The sequence below is a fragment of the Limulus polyphemus genome, unplaced genomic scaffold, assembly GCF_000517525.1.
Source record: "Limulus polyphemus unplaced genomic scaffold, Limulus_polyphemus-2.1.2 Scaffold188, whole genome shotgun sequence".
In the NCBI taxonomy this organism is placed as follows: domain Eukaryota; kingdom Metazoa; phylum Arthropoda; class Merostomata; order Xiphosura; family Limulidae; genus Limulus; species Limulus polyphemus.
The window spans coordinates 488,088-512,943 of record NW_013665798.1 but is presented as its reverse complement, the minus strand read 5'-3'; the positions used below and the strand labels follow the sequence as shown (position 1 = coordinate 512,943).

At 34.1% G+C, this 24,856-nt stretch overlaps 1 protein-coding gene across 3 annotated transcripts in view; it reads left to right on the top strand.

Moving 5' to 3' along the window:
* LOC106478192 (zinc finger E-box-binding homeobox 1-like) overlaps positions 1-24,856 on the top strand; it is a 204,341-nt gene that overhangs the window by 120,302 nt on the left and 59,183 nt on the right. For all 3 annotated transcript variants that reach the window (XM_022381750.1, XM_022381749.1, XM_022381751.1), the window contains one exon: positions 14,766-15,326. In XM_022381750.1, coding sequence (XP_022237458.1) covers positions 14,766-15,326 — 561 coding nt within the window. The remainder of the gene's footprint in view (positions 1-14,765; positions 15,327-24,856) is intronic.

Genomic DNA, 24,856 nt, shown 5'->3' with positions numbered 1-24,856 from the left:
TCTATCTAAATTATTTAACTCATTCAGACGTTTCTAACTTATGTACAACTATTTAGTTGCGTATACTATTATTTTTAAACAACGTCTCCGTCACGAGATGGTCTCCCAGGTAGTCATCGGTATGTATACGGACTTACAACGCTAAGGTTTGATACCACGTGGTAGTTTCTTGTTTGTTTGTTTGAAGTTAAGCACAGAGCTACACAATGGGCTATCTGTGCTTTAACAACCACGGATATCGAAACCCGGTTTCTAGCGTTGTAAGTTCGCAGACATGCCGCTGTGCCACTAAAACAAACAAATCGTCAGGAGATCTAAACTAGAAAAATAACGTTTATGAGCATTTTTTAAGTAATGATTAATCTGGTAATGAAATAATTAATTATTTAAACTTTGAGCTTTGGTTGAGTTAACGAACACTTTCTTAATCCTGAATTTTCATGGTGTTGAACAATGCGGTTTGTTCAGCGGAATTTCAGTTTGCAAAAATACTTAGAAAATGTTCCCTGAAATTTTGAAATCTTATTAGGAAAAACTGACACGGCTATATTTTGTTGTTTTCGTTATAAACATCAAATACATTTAATTTAAAAGGGAAAATGGCGATGTATAAAATGAATCTAAAATGAACACAATTTTTACTCTGATAGCTTAGAGAGTGATTGAAGGGGATATCATTTCTCGTGTAATGATATAATCCGGAGAAAGTGAAGCTTAACATCCATTGCTTCTAACACATTGCTTCATTTCTCGTTTTTAGTGTGTGACCATAGACTGAACTTTGTAACAGCTATTTCTATTTTACACTCTCATCAAGAAAAAAACAAAAAACGTTTGTGTGAGTGACATTTTAAGTAAATAGATCATTCACGTTAAGTACTTATTGAAATCTCCCTCACCAAACATGCACGCCCTTTTAGCCATGGGGACGTTATAAGTGACAATCACTCCCACTATTCGTTGATAAAATAGTGGCCCAAGTGTTGGCGGTGGATGGTGTTGACTACCTTCTTCCGTCTATCACTATTAAACTAGGCACGAAATTCAAAAACAAACAAACAAGCACGTTTATTGAAACACGTTGAACAAAACCAACATTTGCTTTGGAGTTTATTATGTAGGTAAAACAACCTAATATTTTATATGCCAAAAACAAGATTAAAGCTTATAGTTAATTGTTATAAACAACTAACTGAAGGAATATGTATTTGCATTTAATAAGGATGTCATACAAAAAGTGTGTTCCCATGGTGAAATGATAAGTATGCATGAGGGCTCTGCATGTAGAATAATCAGATATAAGTTAATGCTTTTCTATGCCAATCGTTAGCTTTTCTTTTGTCATTATTCTTATTTCGTATTTCTATCAACGACTAAAGTAAAAGCTACAAACATAAATTAGTACCGTGTTTTACATCACAATGAAAAATGGATTTGAGATTTATTCAGCATCACTAGAATTGTATTACACGTTAAAACAGTATTAATATCCAAATATTATATGCGTAAAGACAGAATCAATGATTTTGTATTCGGTTAGTACTTTATTAAATGTATTTAAAAGCTACATAAAATATACACACTATAGACACTTGTAAATGGGAAGGTTGTCTTGTTGCCTATTTTTAGCTCTTATTACCTGACTACAAAGATGAATAAATAAAAAAATATTATTATGTAAACATATATACTACACAAGTATCCATAATCTTTAGAAAATCAAAACAATTATGTATTCAGCATAGTGAATCACATCATGTGTCAATACATGTGAGAAATTTTATGTATTCAGCATAGTGAATCACATCATGTGTCAATACATGTGAGAAATTTTATAAATACAGCATAGTGAATCACATCATGTGTCAATACACGCGAGAAATGTTATGTATTCAGCATAGTTAATCACATAATGTGTCAATACACGAGAGAAATTTTATGTATTCAGCATAATTAATCACATCATGTGTCAATACAAGTGAGAAATTTTATGTATTCAGCATAGTGAATCACATCACGTGTCAATACACGTGAGAAATTTAGACATTTGTCATTTTACTTTGGAAGGTAAATATATATGTAGAAATAGCTTCAAAAATCATTTAAAGTTACTCGCTGTTCGTTTATGAGTTGGTTTAACTGGAAAGTTTGTTCTGGTGATAATGTTTGCACTAAACAATTGAATAAATAATAAATATCCGAATCAAATTTTGCAGGACTCGATTTTCAGCCATGTCGGTAACCATCACATCATGAAGCACAAAAATACACAAGTCTACAAAATATTTATCTTCTAGAAATTGAAAATGGCTGCGATTAATGATCTTCATCCTCGTGAAAATTACAAAAAGGATAATAAATTAAATCATATTACACAGTCCTGGTGGGACAGATATTTGCGAAATTAAGACCCACAATATTAATTGTGAAATTCAGATGGGATGTATATGCTCCAGTACTCAACTTCCCATGTCAAAATTACTGTTTATTGTGGAAAGTTATTGGGTAGACAATGAAATACGTTATTGAAGATTGTTTGTTTTTGAATTTCGCGCAAAGCTACACGAGGGCTATCTGCGCTAGCCGTCCCTAATTTAGCAGTGTAAGACTAGAGGGAAGTCATCACCAACTCTTGGACTACTCTTTTATCAACGTCACATTATAACGCCCCAAGGCTAAAAGGACGAGCATGTTTGGTGTGAAGGGGATTCGAACCCACGACCCTCATATTGCGGGTCGAGTGCCCTAACCACCTGGCCATGCCGGGCCTTATTGAAGATGGACCATTCGAAATGATAAGTAAAACCTATCACCTGAAGTTGATATTTGATTTTCATTATGACTGAAAAATCTTTTATTGTCAGCTTAGATAAGAAGTTTAAGATAACTACTACAGATAAACAAAATCATTTATTATCTCCTAGTAAGAAAGTAAAAAAGGATATTTAATTAGCTCTACTCATTCCTGAGTGATTTTTTGTTTTGATATAAGTAGGCAGCTTTTTTGGTCAAGAGTCACTATTAAATACTCATTTTAACCCTTTCACTGCTGCTGGGACGTATATTCCACAGTGCACTAGGATATATACATCCCAGACGAAAGAGAGCATAATATAACAGTATTGGCGTAATGGATAAATTTATAATTAAGATAAGAGAACGAAGCAAAAATAAAAGAGAGAAAATCGCAACTATATCTGTATACTTTGGAATACATGTATTGAGTGCTTGCCTTTAAATCATTTAACAATCATATATTTACATATGATGGAAAATATTCGCTTTTAAATGCTATTGGAGCACAGGAGAATAAATCTGAATATTCTTACGTTTTCCGAAGGAACGTGCGATAAAGATTTTTACTTTTTTTATCATTCACATTCCTTGCATAAAAATAGGAATTTGTTTGATTTTCACGTCTCTGTTAAAGCATTATCTATAGACTCACGTACAAAGATGAACACAGTTTCGGTTGACGGAACATGCTACTAACAACACACGTTTCCTAGAGAGTTTCAGCTAGCTCGTATAAATACAACTAGTATTGAACAGCCAATTGGGTAAACTAGGTTGTACATGTTGATCCACAATTGTAACAGTTAAACAGTAAAAAAGGGGACAAGTGATTTAGTTTGATGTGCCAACAGTTAAACAGTAAAAAGGGGACAGGAGATTTAGTTTGATGTGCCAATTTACCGATGTTTCGATCATTTGTATCAGCAATGCAGAAGAAAATAAAGGGAAAAAACCTATAAAATCAACTTTCAGTTGATGAACCTGTTTTAAATTACTGCAAAAAGAAGTGTTTTAAATCTAAATATTAATCCATCTAGTAAGTTTCAAATAATATATTTTGTTTTAATATCTAAACGTCCCAACTGGTTTACTTATTTTCAAAATATTCGTTAAACGAATCGATACATCATAATTAAATTTCGACTAAACGTGTCTTAACTTTCCTATGTTATCTGAAGGGCAATGTCTATCCACATGTCAGCAGAAATATGTATTTGCATTTAATACTGGTGTCATACAGAAAGTGTGTTCCCATGATGAAATGATAAGCATACATAAAGGTACTTCACGTATGAATAATCTGATATAAATTAATACTTTTCTATGGCCATCATTAGATTTTTTGTCATTATTCTTATTGGAGATGTGTAATAATATGTTATTAATAATTATCTACATAATAAAACAAAACACATTACTTCTGAATTATAAATAACTAGTAGAATTAAAACTTTAATACAATTAGGAAACTATCAGTTTTCTTTAAGAGCATTAATTCTCTACCATTTCACTATCGTGTTTTATCATTGATTTAATTCTTAGTATTCGTAAATTGTTTACGGTTTACTTTGGGTTCTTTCAGATGAACAGCATTGTAAATTGATTCAGTAAGTATCCTATTCCTAATCGTGAAATCGTTCCCACTCAAAATTGAATTGTTACTGACTATGCCTCGAGGCGTATGTTCGATTTGTGATTAATCAAATAAGTGTGCGTGGTACGTTTTCATCCCCCAGTTTAAACAGTAATTTAAGTTTTCTCTTCAATAGCAAGTTTATTACATTTATCTAAGAAATCGTCCTCAGCAATAACTGCAGATTCTTTCGTCTTATGTGTATACAAATACACACATATATATCTTCTACTGCGGCTACTACATGAACATTATACGAACTCGTATAATGCACCAGTTGTTATACATATAGTCATTTTCTATGCCTCATTGGTCAGAAAATAAAGTCAAGCTTTTAACACGCGCAAAGCAGTACTTCTCAGCAACCAACTTCACATAACAAATGGTGTGTTTACATGCTATAACGGCCATCTCGCACAAGAGAGCCAGTGACCGTGAAAGGTTGGCAAAATACTGTTTTGATGTTCTGACGCTCTTACACCTAATTTCGTTGTTGCCATCTCTTCAAACTACTAACAAGATCAACGCATTCAGGCTCACACACTAATTAATTCCATGACTCACTGTATAGTATTGTCTAATTAATTCCTTCCATGCTTGTGTATGTGTATTTATGTACGTAGCAGTTGTTCTTCTATTCACCTATAAATACACACACATATAGATATAGATATTTACATGAAAAGCATGAGGTTCAGAGAGCGGTAATCACTTTAGGTTGTGAAAGACAACTATCAATTACTATTTCAGAGTTAGCAAGAGCCTCAATAGGATGAACTACAGTATACGCTCACAGTGGGAGAGAGAGTTTATGGGGCAGAAGTAACGACAGGGATGCGGTGAAATGGCGTCTTATTGAAATGCTGCATTACTGTCAGGAAGTAGCGTTATATTCATATGGTAACATCCATGGAGTGGGATGGAGAAAGAGATGGAAAAAGGAAAGGAGGTAGAGGAGATACTCGTGTATAACATGTCAATCCGTTACTTGCAGGAGGCTGGTTGGGATGTAAACTATTTCAACTACACTATGTTCGTGGGAATACGTGTGTGGACTGCATGGTCCACATGACAGCCATTCAGGAACGTGTTAGCATATTACCCAGCAAACTCTGTCTATTCATTCACTGGATGACAACGACTGCTGCAACAACAACACATTCTCTTCAGTGTGTCATTTGGATAGACTGACAGCAATTCACATGTTAATTCATATCCTTCATTCAAAACCTAACGCTTACTAGTTTTAACCAAAAAACAAAAAACTATATATCTGTCAGTTAGTCCTTTCATGTTTCTTCTTTCACTAACAAAACGTTTCAGGTCGTTTCAACATAGAAATAGGTTCTGAAATTAGGATAATTTAGTTAAAATGTTTCTGTTAAAAACTTTTGAGTACATTCGATTTTCGATGTTTCTGTATAAACTTATCTTTTGTTTACGTTTCAAGTTTAATGTTAGTCAATAAACATCTAGAGAAGAAGAAAAATAACTTGTAGTACAGTTACTTTTCCTTAGTTAAATGTAAAAGTTCTGTAAAATAGGCATTGACAAGAACCGATCCATTTCATGCAGATATTTTCCTAGGATAGCAGTGATGTGGCTGATGTGTGAAGAAAACATCTTAATAGGGGCACTGAGTCGTTATATTAGGTTTTACATAAATGGTTCGTGAATTTATAAATAACAATTCAATTAAAATTAATGGTAACTTTAATAATAGGAAAAGCCCAAACACAAGCTCATCAGAATTCTAAGCTAACTAACCATCTCTTTTTAAAGGAAGTATGTTCAGCATAGCGCCAAATGTAGCTGATTTCTAAATGAATAATCATACCCTTTGTGGCCATATCGAGAAACCCCGAACACTTATGATAAATCACAGGCCAGCTAGGGGGCAGTACAGATCAACAAGGGAACAACTCTGGTTCTGAGGTGTTATAAACAATCTGTATTGTTCGTATTATTCATTATAGAAAAGTATGTTGAAATAAAAGAAAGGGGAGCTTGTCTCAAGATTACGTCTGACATGGAGCTTGGGTACGGGAAGATAAGAATCATTTGGGTTCTTATTTCCTGTGGTATAACTGATAAAGTTATATTCTTTGTGTCCAGTACATCGGTCGATAACCGATATGCACTGGAATGTCAGGCGAGTAAGAAAGGATAGGGAACTGTAATAGCAGTGCCCAGCTGAGCTAGCTGGCCTTTCTAGCTGATGACTCAGTGAGTTAGAGCGCTAAATAAATAAAGGGCGGTTGGGTTCAGTTAGATTGTAGTAATGGCCTGTGTAACAGTAGGTTATAGTGGTATGGATGAGGAAAAAGGGGATAGAACCGTCAATCATCGACCTGTTCTCGCTTTTCTTGCTTGACGGACTCGTTAGAAAAGCTGGATTTTGCTGACCTACTCGCTCATCTCTGGGCGGAGTAGTAATATAGACTCATAATCACCTGAAATTTATAGCTTTCAGTTTCTTATATCCATTGATTATTTGAGCTCATTTACTACTATATTATTATTATTTATTAACCGATCCTCTATCTTTATATCAAAAGAACGCTTTTTGTCAATGTAAGATGGCTGTTATATGGCTTTGTTTCTTTCTTAAAAACACGATCTTTCCACCACTCCCACGAAAACACGTTAAACAAATGGAAAGGTTTCTCACGTGATAACTCTTACAAACACTCACGTAGGTGAAAATAAAATAACATATAATGTTTCTCAGCTGTGGAAATATTCATATCGTTTTTGACTGTTAACAAAATAAACGAGTTTACACTCTGGTTCGTAGAAATGTGAGGAATGTATAGGTGCTCTAAAAATATTCTATTTGTTCTTCATCTTAACTTGTAGCAGTTCTTTTGGTGGATAAGTTTGTTTTAAAAGACTGTGGTGCTTGCATCTTTATAACTTAATCCTTTTCACAATGAATCTGTAACAACGCGTAAAATTAATTTGTACAACGTCTTTGTAATAGTTGATTAAGTGTGATTATGTATCGTAGTAAATATGTTTTAAACACTTAACATATCTTAGGGTTTTGTCAACACGTATACAACAATTCAACTACAAAAAAATTAATTCTATGTCAGTAAAAAAATAATCAAAATGGATAAAATAGACATTTTCTAAACTGTAAAAACTGCAACATTTGATTAATAATGTATATACAAGTAAAGAAAAACTCTTAAAACTGGAAGTAATTATAGGGATGGCTAATATCAATCGTTCAAAAACAATACAAACAAGATAGCAGGGATGATACTTGCATCATCCCTACATAACAGTATAAGAACACAGTGTAGTAGAATGTTATCAGACAAAATTAGTATAAATTAAACTCAGTTATGATTGAATGGTTACATATGTTATTAATTCTTGCCTGTTCTATTATTTAGGGATGATGAAAATGCCATCCCTACTATATTGTTTGCATTCTTTTTTTGAAGGATTGATATTAGCCATCTCTACATTTACTTCCTCTTTGAAAAGTATTTTCTCTGCTTGTTTTATTTAATGCTGTGTTTCAAATAACATAGGAAGGTTGTATTTAGAACCAAGTTCTAAATACAATGAGGTTCCAACAGTAATATTTATTGTTTATTTATTATTGGCTGCTAATTCCTATTTCACTCTGTACTTGAGCTTTTTAAAGGAACAACAAGAAAACAAACTTCAAGGGGTAATGATAACATCATTTACACTAAAATTATGATTTTTTTAAAAATTACTACAAGTTAATAATATTTATAAAAGCGGATACTCCGTTTGAAACTATGTCACTTCAGTGAAACCATTGTTTTGGTGTTTGAGTTATCATGTAATGAAAGAGAAACAGCTGAAAGAAGAACAAGAAATTCAAACTTCTTGCTATGATACTTACAGACATTCACAGAACTTTTGATTCATTTATTACATAGATGTTGTTATACAAGAAAACACCGTATAATATTGTAAGGTTCTGATGATATATTGAAGAGATATTTAAAATATCATTTAGATGAACAATCCGGCCATCCCTACATAAACAGTGCTATCGCTGGCCTGATAAGACTTATGCTAAGCATTTCAGATATTTAAAATACCATTTAGATGAACAATCCGGCCATCCCTACATAAACAGTGCTATCGCTGGCCTAATAAGAGTTATGCTAAGCATTTCAGATATTTAAAATACCATTTAGATGAACAATCCGGGCCATCCCTACATAGACAGTGCTATCGCTGGCCTAATAAAAGTTATGTTAAGCATTTCAGCAAGTGCTTGTATGTAAGTAAAATACACAGATCAATATCACTTCCAGAATTATTAATCTATACATGTTAATGTTTGAAGAAGCATCGAGGGTTAAGCTATATTTTCATTAAAATTCAAAACATAACGTTAGTTTTTCTTAAGACGTTATTCGTTTCTTCTTTATTTTGTATAAATTGTTTTCATTGACTAATGAAATTGCACAAAATAGTATGGTTATCTGATTATCTTGCTGTAGGCACATGAAAGACTTTCATTATTTTATATGTACTATTTGTCTGTAAAACATATTAATAAATCGAAAGCATTGCCTGTTGTTGCTAACATTTTTGTCTCCTGCTGGGCTTTTTGTAAACATAAAGTCAAAAAGTATTTTCAATTACCTGCTTAAAAAAACAAAACAATAATTAATTCTCCTTTTTCAGAAATAAAAGTAATAATTGAAAGAAAGCAAAAAGGCTACCAATATTCTATGAACCTTTTTTTTAAAAAAGTCTGTTTTAGCCAAACAGATAAGGGAATTCTAGTGGAACCTTTCACTTGCAATTCTGAATACTGCCAGCACTAAACGTTACAATTCCTAACTGACACGAAAACAAAGACTTCCCGCAAGGAGTATTGAATATAGAAAAGCGATGTGTGTGACAGAGGCTCACTCATTCAAATATTGGATGATCTATGGTAGCCGCTCTGAGAGACTACCTGCTGGTTTCTCTGAAAAGTTTTCTCAATGGAGCAAACGGTTCCCACGTCGTGGCTGAAACATAATCTAATAAGGAACCTTTCGCCCTAAATTTGCTTTTCCTAAATGCACTTAATTATTATCTTTTCTTTGCAATCCGATTGGAACAGTGTTCTGTTCGTGAACGGCAACCGATGCTCCTACTGCTGGTACTTAGGGTATTATTCATTGGGCATTAAAGCACCTGAGCACGGGTGTTCTGCCCGAAACATTGCGCATATAAATACGTTTAAAGTGGTATTAATATTGCACCACGTCATTTCCTTCCACAGCGCTCTCTAATTGTGCTCCCCTAGGATATTAATTATGGCCGTTAGCTTCCTTTTGTCATGTAGTTATAGTTTGTCGAAGATCCGCGTTGTGATGCTGATTCTTGCTGTCGATGCTCCCTCTTCCCGCAAAATGTTGATATTCTGTTACTAAAAGCGTGGAATAGATACTTTGGTAAGTACATTAGCAGGTAGAAGTGAAAAGTAATTATGGTTTTGCGGCTTCTCACAGTTTTCTAATGTTGAATTTATCACCTCAAGATCAAAAAGCAAGGAAGAAGAAACAAAACAGAATGAGAAAATTCACGATATTGCTTTAATTGTGGGAACTCTGTAAATGCAGGTTGCTCTACGTGCTTTTCACGTAACTGATATCAAAAATGACAACTAAGTAAGAAAACTTATATTTTAGGTTTTCCATATTTGCAGATGACAGACGTTTATATCTGTGGTAATCTAGTTTATTGGTATATCTAAAAGTATTAAGAGAAACAAATGCAAAAATCAACGTTTCTTACTCTTAATATATAGCACAATGTGCCTTAAAGAAATTATATCTAAAGTGTCCTGGGAAGTTAAATTTGTATGTTTGAAAGATGGTAAATTATAGGCCAACAATAATACAAAAACTAAAATATAGCAGCTTCCTGCAAATGATTACTTATTAAAAAACAGGTTTAACAATACGACATAAATAATATTATTGTCCAATTTCATTTCTTCGAGCTGAGGTACGTTTAAAGCACATGTAAACCGCATAATGACAGGTTCAAGAATTTGATGAAAAGAATGTTACACGAGAACGAATGGAGAAGAGAGGAGACAAACAAATCTGACAAATACAGTCAATGATATTAACAAATCTGACGAATACAATCAATGATATTAACAAGTCCGACGAATACAATCAATGATATTAACAAATCTGACGAATACAATCAATGATATTAACAAGTCTGACGAATACAATCAATGATATTAACAAGTCTGACGAATACAATCAATGATATTAACAAGTCTGACGAATACAATCAATGATATTAACAAATCTGACGAATACAATCAATGATATTAACAAATCTGACAAATACAATCAATGATATTAACAAATCTGACAAATACAATCAATGATATTAACAAATCTGACGAATACAATCAATGATATTAACAAATCTGACGAATACAATCAATGTCAATTTCAAAAATTATTATATATGTTAACTTAAATGGTGATACCATTATTTTTCATTCTCTTATTTACTTCTTTATAGAATGAAAATCTGAAAAACATATAAAGATATTTCCACGTAACTACTCATAAAACATGTTAGCCTCGATGTGCACGCTTATTCATGTGCCTAAACATTTTTTTTTCTACTTTTGTAAATGACTGGGAAACTAAATAAACTCCTGATTGTTAACGTTTTTTCACGTACTGTAGAATTTAAAACTTCTAATTATGCTCCTATTCCATAAGTTTGTTTCTTTACGTAGAGTAATCAGAAAAGTGACTTTCAGTTTAATGAGTATAGCCTAATATATCTCACTTTCAGAGGCGTGTCATAGAATATAAGGCCATTTAGTTATTTGCTCATAGCATACACTATTAGAACTACTGATGTTTACAATATGGGAAGCCCTAAACTATTAAATCTCAACTAATCTGTATTCGCAAATATTAGCTTTTAGTTTAAGAATTACTCTTTCAATTCTATTTTATACGATTTTTATCTTTTACGTATGTGTTCCAAATCCTTTCAGTAATTATGACCAGCTTATTGTAGAAATTTGTTTAATATATTCCGCAATTTTTCGAAAAGTATTGTATTATTGGGGTTGGAAAGTAAAATAAATATACCCTTCCATTTTTAAGTATAGAATTCTATAACATTTTTGTTCACTGAAATTCTTTAAATTTTATAATTCAAATTGGAGCAGAAAAGCAAGGGAACGAAGTTAGTATTCGAGATGAAAAAAATATAAAACACAAAAGTACTTTTATTTAACCAAGACATATAACAATATCCTTTGAAAGTTGTGTAATATTTGTACTCTTTTTTTTTACAAATTGTTCCTTTATGGTATTTAAAATAATATAATTTTAAAATGTTTTATTTTTCACTTATTAGCTTTCCTTCAAGAGTAGAAATAAAGCAATCACAGCAAGAATTACTTTTGAATTTGTCTTCAATATATTTTTTTGTGTATTCTTTCAGCGTCATTTCTCTGATTTGCTCGGCACATTTGGTTGCTTGGTTGATGATAACAATGTGCCTCTTTCAGCTGCCGAGAGATACCTGGTTGAAAGCGGCAAACAAAAATAATGGTGATCGCAGATTAAAGATTTTCCTTATTCACCCTAAAGTTTTGGAAGCTTCTTTTTTATTCCTTGTTGCAAACACATACGTCGGTTTGTGTGATGTTACCCATGTTCATCAGTTCTGGCTTTAAGGGAAAAAGGAAATATATTTCTGGTTAAACTATAAATGTTAAGCCCGACATGGCCAGGTGGTTAGGGCGCTTGACTCACAATCTGAAGGATCACGGGTTCGAATCCCCGCTCCACCAAACATGCTCGCCCTTTCAACCGTGGAGGACTTACGGTCATTTCGTCGGTAGTAGAGTAGAGTAGCGATGACTAGCTGCCTCTAGATTAAAGACGGCTAACGCAGATATCCCTCGTGTATCTTTACGCGAAATTCAAAACAAACTAAATGTTAGTCTCCAGTCATATAAAAAGTACTGGACAATACAACTTGCCGGCCTGAGAAAGATAAGGTTCACAGTTTTCATAATTTTTGTAAGCAAGTAATTTGGATATAATTCTTCATGATAATTCCAAATTAAAACAAAATGTGTTGTTTATTTTCGTAAATACTTATTCATTTTCTTGTAAAACCAAAGATTCAATTGCAATATTACATCACTTGATGCATTTGTATTTTGTATTTATGGCAAAAATATTAAGTCTATCTGGCGCTGTTCCTAATTTTAAACCATTGACCAATGAGAAGGCAGCCAGTCAGCAGCATCCTACCGACCATCCTAAGCGATTTACTGTCACTATTATAACACAGTTACACTTTAAAGTGCGGGAAATATTTTATGGTATTACAGGAATTCGGACACCGTTCTCCAGCTTCGAAATCCAGAGCTTTTCCACGGAAAACTGCCGGTCGCAGGTTCAAATCCTCGTCACCGAACATGCTCGCCCTTTCAGCCGTGGGGGTGTTATAAAGTTACGGTCAATCTCATTATTCGTTGGTAAAAGAGTAGTTCAAGAGTTGGTAGTGGTTGGGTTTGAATAGTTGCCTTCCCTCTAGTCTATCACTGTGAAATTAAGGATGGCTAGCGTAGATAGCCCTTGAGTATCTTTGCGCGAAATTCTAAACAAACAAACAAACCAAATCAAACATCTATGGGACTAACCCACATTCTCGTTCAAAACAAAATAAAAATAGTTTTTGTTAATCTGTTTGAAAATGAATTAATTTTGTTATCTGTAATAAATCGCAGTTGTCGAGTTGATAAGTTTCGATCATGAAAACATACGAGAATGATTAGTTAAACTTTCCAATTGAGTGTAGGTCTTTGATTTTAACTAAAGAACAACCGAAGTTGAGCACTTTGCCATAATCTATCGTGTTTAACTCTAAATATTATTACCTATTGTAGCAACAGGTCAATGTACAATAATAGAAACAACACACGTTTTAATTCTGTATTTAGGTAACTCTAATAGGGAGAATATAGCAAATTGGTAACTTAACTGTGTATTAAGTTATTCAATATCATTGAATTTGACTGTATACGAATAGTATATATAGGCTCGATGTTTGTTTGTTTTGAATTTCGCGCAAAGCTACACGACGGTTATCTGCGCTAACCGTCCCTAATTTAGCGGTGTAAGACCAGAGGGAAGGCAACTAGTCATCACAACTCACCGCCAACTCTTGGGCCACTATTTTTACCAACGAATACTGGGATTGACCGTCACATTATAACGCCCCCACGGCTGAAAGGACGAGCATGTTTGGTGGGATGGGGATTCGAACCTGCGACCCGCACATTGAGAGTCGAGCTCCCTAACCACTTGGCCATGCCGGGCCTATATAGGATCGAACGTGGTCCAGTTGGTAGCGTAACAGACTGAGGATCTGCGGTTTTCAGTGTTTCATTCCTTTACCGAAAACAACAACAAAAAAGAAAACATCGCGCTTAGCGTTTGGAGCTGTAGGAGCATTATAAAGCAAGAGTAGCCCAACAGTTGGCAGTGGGTGATGTTTGCTAGTTGCTTCCCCATTTAATCTAAAACTAAAAGAACTTTACAACCCTAAATGTCTTGTGCCTTCATTTAAGTATGGTGAAGGTTCTATTACGGTACGAGGTTTTAGTTGGAATAGATTAAGACATATGATCTTACGGGGGGGAGGGGGGAGGGGAAGTGACAGCAAATAATTATTTAAACTTTATTGTACTCCAGGTTTACCCTATGATGAACACTTTGTTCCCAAATGGAAATTGGTCTGTATCAAAAACAATTGGTTCAAAGAACAAGAGGGGGAGTTTGGGCGCCTAACATGGCCTCCATAGTTACAGATGAAGTGCTGTTGAACCTTTATGATAATTTCTTTAAAGATTTCCACCACCAAACACTACTTCAACAACTAGGGTAAACCTTGATCGACGTTTGGTAAAAAAATATCCTTATTTGATGCACAGCACTTTAATTCATTCATTTGGCATTATCTTAGCGCTGTATTATTTGTCCATGGAGAACCAACTTTATATCAATAAGCAAAATATAGAAATATACATATATTTTCATTATTTTGTCTCATCCCTGTACATGCCAACCACATTAGAATTTGATCAAAATGCTGAATAATGTAAACTCTACCGCAACGCATTTAACCATAATCATGTTTCCATGTTTACTAGCTACCGTTTGGGAAACTTAGAAACTTTTCCTTTTTTCATCTTAAAATATTGTTTTATAACATTTTTATCTTTAGGATAACTTTCTTCTTGTAAACAAGATGTTTTTTTTTTCTATTTTTACAGTTGAACGTGAAAATCTGGCAGATGACATTGATCAAGACAACCTGGGACCTTCGAAAGTCGCAGATTTAAAAGATTCTCAGCCTTTCACAACAAAACTTTCACCAAACGAATTTAAAGAGCTTGAAAACAAGCCTACTGAAAAACGTGAAGAAAGACCAGACAAAATTAGTGGTGTAGTAAGTGAAACGAATACCTTATTAGTTGTACAAAAAGAAGACACAGCCACAGTAAATTGTTGCCACATGACACCCTGCATCACCATGACTGCAGGAGTTTACCCAGAGGAGGATGAAAGTCAAAATATTGATGCAAATCCCGAAGACGATTCTACGGCATTAGTGAATGGCCACAATTGTCAGAATAATCAGGAATGGAATGAAAAGGATGAATTAATGTCCAAAGATGGAGATGGAGAAGCAGATAGGTCTGAGGGAGAAGAAATGAGGTCTGAAGAAGAAAAAATTCAAGAGTATATGCAAAGAAGCGATACAGCAGTCATATTTCCACAACCTGTTGACAAAGGAGAAAAAGAAATAGCTCACCCTTCTTCTGAACATAAAAGTAAGTCATTCAAAAATATCAGTGCAAGGAAGATAAGCTTATATGGGTCTGGGTAATATGTTAGTGTTAGTAATCGTCATCACTGTATAACATGATAAATATATTTTACAAAATTTCAACTCAGTAAATGAACATAATATTTTTAGCGTTTAAATTTCCCTTTTTTCAGGCTGAACGAGTATTTACAGGGATGCTATTTCTAGGCTATTTTTATTATGTGATCACAGTTAATGGAGGCGATATCGCACATATAATGACTGGTGTTATCTCTTACTAACAAGGTTTTGCCAGGAATTCATTTTCTACATTTTTATACAGGCTACGTATAACAAATCGCCTTAACCAGCAGGCTATGCTAGGCCTATGTGAAACATAAAAGATACAGTAAAAACCCTGTATGATATAATATTCCTCAACGATTATATTTAATCTTTATTAGAAACACTGATCTTACCCCCAGAAAATATTCCTTTTTTCTTGACTCACAATCTCAAGATCGTGGATTCGAATCCCCAACACCGAACGTGCTCGTTCTTTCAGTCGTGGGGGAGTTATAATGTAACAGTCAATCCCACTATTTGATGGTAAAAGAGTAACCCAAGAGTTCGCGGTGGGTGGGGTTAACTAGCTGCTTTTCATCTAGCCTATTATTAAATTAAGGACGGCTTGCGGAGATAGCCTTCGAGTAGCTTTGCGCGAAATTCAAAACAAATCAAATGCTGCGGAAGGAAGAGTTATTTCACTGTAGTTGATCTACTGTTGTTTCCAAGTTAACTTCCAGATGTAGTAATTATTTTATCTTTAAATTTGATTGCGTCATAATCAGTTAAATAATGAGCCTTTTAAGTGATTTTTTTTATTTTCAATACCCAGAGCCCTATTTTCAGCCAGTTATATGTACAACACCTTCTACTAGGTTTCCTGAATTATGAGATTCGAGTGTAGTTCATTTGTGTTACATGTACAAGGGAAACAACCCCTACATAATGTTGCATGATTTGGTTTTCTTCGAAAGTCTTACCTTCGATTATTCTCGATGTTTTTGTTATGAATTTTTGACATTGGACATCATATATTGAGTAAAATGGAAGTAAAATAAGCAAATGTTCGGTTAAGGTGTGCTAAAAGTCATTTAAGGTTCTGGATGGTGTAAGGTATGGCGAAGTCATTGTATTTATTCAATATGTGCTTACATTCGAATCAGATACAAAACCTATGATCTTGAAAAACCCATATTTGATTCTGTTTATAAAACGATATTTTACTCAAATACATTTTATTATCTCTTAATCCATTAGCACTGCTTAGGCATTTAAAGCCTCACCATCTCTGTTTCTCTGTAATTCGCTTAGATTACTTGTGGTATTCCAAAACGTTTTTGTTTTACATATAGTCAGCTAAGTTTACAGTTGTTAATATGATAATTTTTAGCTTTTTGGGTGTGTAATTACTTTATGATAAATAAAACTTATAGCTTACTTACAGATACCATCAGATGTTTTTTCACAAAATAGAAACATTGCCAAATCATGTTATTCAATAGGTACAAATGATAATATTTGAGTTGTATCTTTTTTTTGAAACTACACGTAATCTAACATGCTTTGTCTAACTTCCTTTCTAAAAAAAAATATACAAACTTTTATCCTCTGCTTGAAAAAAAATTGATTTTCATGATCAACGCACCATTTTCTCAAACTGCAACTTATGTTGTTGCCAAGTGTTTATATTTATTTAATTGGGATGCCGATGACAAAATCATCTTGGTTGTACGTACTAAAAATCGACGATCTCCAATAAAAAGAAAAATGGTGCTTGTTTATAATTTCTCTATTCTTAATGTTATCAGAAATTACGGATACATTTATATATCTATGCAATCAGTTCTGTTGAATGAATATCATGCTCCTTGTGGATACCTGCTACGTCCTGTGGAGTCTTTCCATCTTTCTTTGGAGCTGGAATAATGGTAAAGAGGGCTCCTTGGACTACCGAAAAAAGAATCTAAATTGAAGCAGGAAACTAAATCAGATGAACTTAAGATATCCCATTTAATACCTGTTACTTATTGAGTCAGTTGGAATAAATAATCAACATCCGTAATCCAGTTAAAATTAATTGTATGGCATTAATGAATTAAAACAAAAACAATTATTTTCTCCCATCGCAAAATTTTTATCAAGAGCTTTCTTTATTATTAAGCACAAAGCTACACAATGGGCTATCTGTGTTGTTCTTGTGAATAAATTTTGAATTTTAAACGTTCTGTAAGCCTGACAAACGAGTTCATAAGTTTTCTCAACGATAGTTTTATGTATATCTAAATCAATAATTTTTTGAAACATTTTGTGAAACAGAGGTCAATTTTGATTATTATTCATCCATAAAATATTACTCTTTCTAAAAGATAATATCAATATAGGGTTACTGGGCATTAAGACTGTCAATTTATACTTTGGTAAAAATAGATAAATTCACTAATAATGGGATAGGAAAGGGTTCTTCATTAGTGGGTTAGCTGACTGACTTTAATGAAGTTCATCTGAAGTCAGTCTGTCGTTGTATAGTCATAATCATAATATTGCATTTAAAAACATGTTCCGAGAAAGACTTTCAAGTTGAAGTAAAATAATTCGAGGAACATTTTATTTGTGTAGATAAGAACCTGTTCAATAATCAAGCCTTTGGTCATCTCATAACTCTTATGTTGTTTGTTTTGCTATCTTCATACAATTTGTAAATGCAGTCAGTAAGAACATGCTGAAAAACTTCTGGTTTAGGACATATTGTGTTTATTATCGACTCACCTGGCGTTTTTATTTGATCATTGTAATAAAATGTTATCAATAGTCATGATATATAGGATCGTATCAGTACAAAACGATATAATGTGCGCAAGAGAAGTCAATTTTAACCCTCATAGTATGTTTTTATTTAAACAAGCTTATGTTGATAACACATTTTTCTCTGCATAGTCTTATTATTTCACAAGTTCTCATTATAATTAATTGAAAGATATATTCGGTAGTACCATAACGCTATGGAAAAGTTTCGGGTTAAATAACCTCGGTATATAATAGGAGAATTAATATACATAATTGGTATTTTTGTGTGTTTTGTTGATTTACTTAAGGTAGCCCCCCAGTGGAACAGCGGTATGTCTGCGCTAGAATCCGGATTTCGATAGCCGTGGTGGGCAGAGCACAGATAGCCCATTGAGTAGCTTTGTGCTTAATTACAAACAAACAAACACTTTAGGTATAATACCAGAATGACCTTACGTAAGCAAAAGAGTAAATATATATATATATTCTATTTTTAAAATGTTATTTCAGAGTAGTGGTTTTCATGTGAGTCATTGGTACTTAGTAAACTTACAGAAATCTAAGAAGAACAGTGTAGTCACTGGGATGTTCGGTTACGTTAGTTGAGTCACTTGTTTTCAATCAGTGATGACAAGCAGTCAAAGCAAAAGCAATCACTATCATCGCTGAACCAATGTTTATAGGGACGCTCATTTTGAAAGCTCTTCTTATACAACAGATATTCACTTCTGTGAATTGAGTGTGGAGATAGATGAAGGGGGGAAGAAGATGTATTGCTCAGCACGTGGCATAAAAGTACGGCTGTAAAAACTTCCGTCAATGAATCAGCTATACGATGTGGCTTTGCGAGCAGCAAGCGATCCGTAAGTTTTTCGCTCACAGTTCATCCGCTCCGCCAGACAGACATGCTCCGGCCACTGCACAGCAGCAAAAGGTGGACCTCCAGCTAGGAACCGCCAAGTTCCGGTGAAGGTGCCAGCGCCTGGTCGCAATTAGTAACGTTGTCGTTCGTGGTGCTTTCGCAAAGTTTAGATTTTCATCATCACATAAAGCAGTTGGAATAAGCTCAAATTGTTTTATTCGTGTAACCACTTGCATTTATATATAAGAAAAGATAGATAAATATGTATATATATACATAAAATATACTTATACATATGCAACTAAACTAAATATCCACGTCTGTACACAAAATAATACGCCTGTTTCTTACTGGAATCTATGTTCGTTTTATCTTGCTAACAATGGTAAGAAACGGTAATATTCGCTGTGTAACGTCACTTATGGATTCATGCAAGTGGACTGCGCTTAACTTTACTGAAAGTTCCTGATCATTCGGGAAAAGAAAACTTAAATATGCATTTTTGCTAGATAATATAGATATTTTTAACATTACCGAAACTGTGTTAAACGTGGATACTAATATGATCAAGTTACAGGACTAAGTTTTTCAGTGACTTGATAAACTCATTTCACTTAGCGCAACGTTCAACTTGTTTAATTACTGAACAAATCGGTGTATAAAGCATTGCATTTTAATAAAATATTTTTCCAATTTTGTTAGGCTTTCTGAAGGCATTATCTGTCGAAATAGTAGACGTGGCCTAAGCTTAATAGACTAGAATAATATGAATATTATTACAGTTTCTCTATACAACATTTTTACTTTATTTTGGAAACAAAAAAATAGATTTTTTGAATGCATTTTTCTATTAAACTTGAAAAACATTAAATAAAATAGTGCCAGTACAAGTAATGTGGAGTGAAACCTAAACACAAGGTTAAAAACATTTAAACGTGAACTTTCAATTAGTAGTTGCTTCTGTTTTGTTGGCTATTTTCGCCATTGGAACATTCATAATTGCCCCCCAGTGGCACAGCGGTATGTCTGCGGACTTACAACGCTAGAATCCGGGTTTCAATACCCGTGGTGGGCAGAGCACAGATAGCCCATTGTGTAGCTTTGTGCTTAATTACAAACAAACAAACATTCATAATTTCCCCCGAGGGGACAGCGGTAAGTTTACGGAATCAAAACGCTAAACTCTGGGGCTCGATTACTCATGGAGGGCAAAGCAGATAGCCCAATGTGACTGTGCTTTAAAACAAACAAGGCTTTTACAACTAATAAATGCCAAATAAGGATAAGGAGTGTTGTTAACTTAACCGATTGGTTCGTAATCATATTCCTGTTATTTTGTGTATATTATGTAAAGCTGTTGAAGAAGGTGTACCGATTGTTTGTTTGTAATTAAGCACAAAGCTACGCAATGGGCTATCTGTGCTCTGCCCACCACGGGTATCGAAACTCGGATTTTAGCGTTGTAAGTCCGCAAACATACCGCTATGCCACTGGGGAGGACAGGTGTACCGAAAATATAGCTTAATACAAATAACTTGAGTGTGAGTTATGTAGATGCACTGTAGCTTCCTCTAAAATTTTTTTTTTAACCCACCAGATTAAAACAAGAAAAAAAAACCTTTTTTTTTCTTACAGAACTCACAAAATAACAAATACTTGGCAGAAACGGAAAGATTGTTGCTTTACAATAACACTAGAAATATGTTACGGGTTTGCGGCACGAAAGTGGCAAAACTCAGAACAAATATTAAATATGTAGTGTTTACCAGATGTAGCTCACTAGAAAGAATTTGGTTTGGTGTATTAGTCTTCTATAATCGAAGACTTGATCCTTCCTTCTTCACCGTAACTCCAATACAAAATGTGAGCTGTTGGAGGTGGCGCCAACAGTTGAGAACAAGAGAGTTGCGTAAAACGTTTTGTTTAGTAACACGTTTATGCTTGTGTTTACCGTTAGGGTCATAAAGACGAAGCTGGCGCCTGACAACGTTTTATCTAGTACTGCTTTTCTCCACTATCATCGCACCCAGCCAGATTAGATTAAGTCATCTGCGCAATGGAATGTAAGCTCGTTTACTGTAAAATAAGGGCGATATTGTCTAAACCCACACGGAGCCCATCTTATGACTTCATTCACTTACTAAATTACTGTGAGTTGTGAAAAGCTAGGAATATTATATGCCTCGTAAGAACTTTCCTCCAGTATACCTACTGATTTTGTTTGTATATCACAGAGAACAATATTTATTGCTAAACCTTGCCGCACTGCCATTGCCTTTTTGTTAGTGGATACTGAGTAATTCTTTTATCCCTGAAATGGCTAGAAAGGAAAGCTTTAGTTATGCTAGCATGTGATTAAAAAAACAAAAAACTGTGGCAAAACCACTATAGTTTTAACTAAAGATATTATTAATAATTGACGATGAATTACATGCATTTTACCGTAAAGTTTGGTACTTGTGATAACACTTAAGTTGATTAGGATGGTATGGTATTTGTTCTTAATTTTTTTTATCATATATATGCTTTAATTCAGAAATAGTTAAACAAACATAAACCGTACATACTTCACTTACCAATTCTTATATCCTTCCTCCATTAAGATGCCTTAGCTTATTTTTGAACTAAAAATATAGCCTTCAGAAACTATTCTATAAAACAAAAAAATACCATCTCTTTCAAAACCTAAGTGTATATTTTTATAATGAGCATAATATAAAAGTTTTTATTAACTCATTCACTGCATAAACATGGTAGAAAGACAAGAAGTTTTCGAATACGAACTCAGAAGTTCAAGTAATAATTTCTGATTTCCATAACCTTTTCAGAGAAATTCAAATCAGTTTCTTTGTCGCTTTCACATTTGTAAATAGAAAAGTATGAGGATGTTATGATATCGGCAGTTCGTTTCAATCTTATGACACTAGTTCATTAAAAGACAAAGTTTAGTGCTACTCAATTCAAACAGTTTCCTTTAGGGGTGGGGGAGCTATGGCTTACTCTGCTTCTTAGAAAGAATACGTCAGTCGTGCTTACAATTTTTCACGGTGTGCTGCCATCCGATAAAGTACATCCTGTCGGCGATTAAAGCAATCCATTTCTCCCCCAGTTCCTTTCTAGCTGTTGCAGCTATACTAACGGCCAAACAATGAATAACAATAAATTACCTACTCATTGCGTACATTGATGGCAATTTGACGAGCCTCATCCCATTAGCCTGTTAGCACAGGCCATAAGCTAGAACAGGACGTTTTGTACCAATCAGAAACAACTCCTCGGAGTTATTCTTTGTCCTGTGAACGACCATTCAAAGGTTGTGGTAAAGAAGGGAACCAAAAGGAGACACGTTTCATGAAGGATTTCTATTGTACTCTCCTATATTATCCCACTCCTCTCTCGTTCTTTAAAAAGAAAAAGCGCAGTAATTTCTTTTCTATTTTTCAGTGAGTAGAGTTAGAATACGATGCCATTAAAGAGAAGCCTACAAGAGACTAGCTTTCCAACTCCACTTCTGAATGACTCCTCTTGCTCTGTACCACTAACCCCGTACTTCCGCTTCACTGCTGAAACGCAGGACTTGGCAGGGCGAACATTTTTAACAGCGGTTTTTGTATAGTGATCTGAGTCACATGAAAAATTTACTGCTCAATCATGAATATATTTCTTTGAGATAATTTAATTCATAAGACAAGATAAGGATAAAAATACCTTTTAATATTAAAATATCCTATGCTATTATGCAAAATATTTTGTTCATCGATGCTATAAGGTGTTTTATGACGACTCTCTAAAAATATTTGAGGCTATATACTTTAAATGATTCTAAAACTTCTGCACGTTTGATATTTCCCCCTTCCAAACAGAGGGAGCATTATACTTCCTTTTCATTACTATAGCTGCAGTTGGGTTTTTTGTCATTTAGTTGTTAAGTCGCTTATAATACAAAGATCATTTACAGATCACATTTACAGATCGCAGAATATCGTATTATTCATCTACAGAGGCATCGAGAAGGAGACTGAAAAAAGAAAATGCAGGAACCCGTATTTTACTCAAAATAATGATGAACGAAGCGAACATCTTTTAAGCTATACTATTTTAATACAAGTAGCGGCATAACGAAAGAGTAGTCGTTCACTAATTTCTGATTAATCCTTTCCCACCTAGGGCTCACCAGTGGCTCAGCGGTAAGTGTAAAGGCTTATAATGTAAAAAAAACCGGGTTTCGATACCCGTGGTGGGGACGACACAGATAGCCCAGTGTGTAACTTTGTGTTTCGCTACAAACAAACAACCGGAGAGTGTCAGATAAAACTACTACATATTTCTTCTGCTATAACAAGGTAATGAAGTTCAAATAACAAAATATGTATTATTAATTTCAAGCTAATACATTACAAACGCTTTTCAGAAATTCAACACACTTAAAGTGCTTATTAAAAAAAATAACCGTGATACTTCAAGTTTCATGTTTACTTATCATTGGTAGCCGTTAGTAAGACATGGCTAGGTGGTTAGGGCGCTCAACTCGCAATCTGGGGGTCACGGGTTCGAATCCCCGTCATACTGAATATGCTCGCCCCTTTTAGCCGTGGGGGCGTTATAATGTGACGTCCAATCCCACTATTCGTTGGTAAAAAGAGTAGTCCAAGAGTTGGCGGTGGGTAGTGATGACTAGCTGCCTTACCACTGCTAAATTAGGGATGGCAGATAGCCCTCGTGTAGCTTTGCGCGAAATCCGTAACAAACAAACAAACCGTTGGTAAGAAAATCAAAATCGGAAGTCTGTGTATGTCTTGATTAATTGATTATTTGAAATCAATGATAATAAGAGTAGAGCTACAATATTCTGCTATTCACTTATCAAAATATTTGTAAAATCTTGTAAATTATACGTCACTTGGGATATAATTGCGACTCAGTTCACACACTTACAATCAACTGCTTAGATGACAGTTTAATCTTGTGTGTCTTCAGTAGTTAATGCACAATATAAGGTGGTAATAAGTACATCCTGTGTGATGTATATATATAAGACCAGGGAGCCAGAAAGTTCAACAATAAAGTGTTGAAGCAAAATGTATGGTACATAGCTGGAAGAAAAACTAACATAAATTTAAAAGAAAAATAATACATTAAATAAATGAGCTGGGGATGATTTAATTAAATTACTTATTAAGTTTTATTTCATTTTAATATGTGAATAAAACGAGCCTACAAAGACAAAAGAGGGAAGAAAATTAATTAATGATAAACGACAAAATTTCTTAGTTGCAAGTGTTTTTACTAGATACCCAAAAACCTTCTTTTATTCTTTTTTTATACATATTACTGCAAAATCGACTATTAAACACCCACGTAAGTTGGAGTGTTTAGCAACTAGGATATACATATATATATATTGGAGTTAATAGAGGACTTATGGTAGTTCAAATATTCCAAAGATACTAGATGATACATTTATGAGAAGATATTAAATATAGTTCTTTTTTTTATTAGTGCCACATGTAATATAATAGGTGAATATAGGTTTTTAGGTACTTGATTGTTAGGGATGATTGTCTAAACTTCTGTTCTCTAGATCCTTCACGGAACAACATATGTTGGAGCATTGAAAATCTCATTGATGTATCATCATTATGAATAAAAAAGTCATTACTAAATAAAAATCAAGTGAGGTTTAGAACATTTCTTGCTATCTGAAGAAAGATTCGAGTATTTGTTCTCTCAAATCTATGTACATCTCAGTGATTAGCATGTCCGGGCAACAAGTCTGCACTTTTGAACGGTGGGTGTGGGCCCGGCATGGCCAGGTGATTAGGGCGCTCAACTCGTAATTTGCG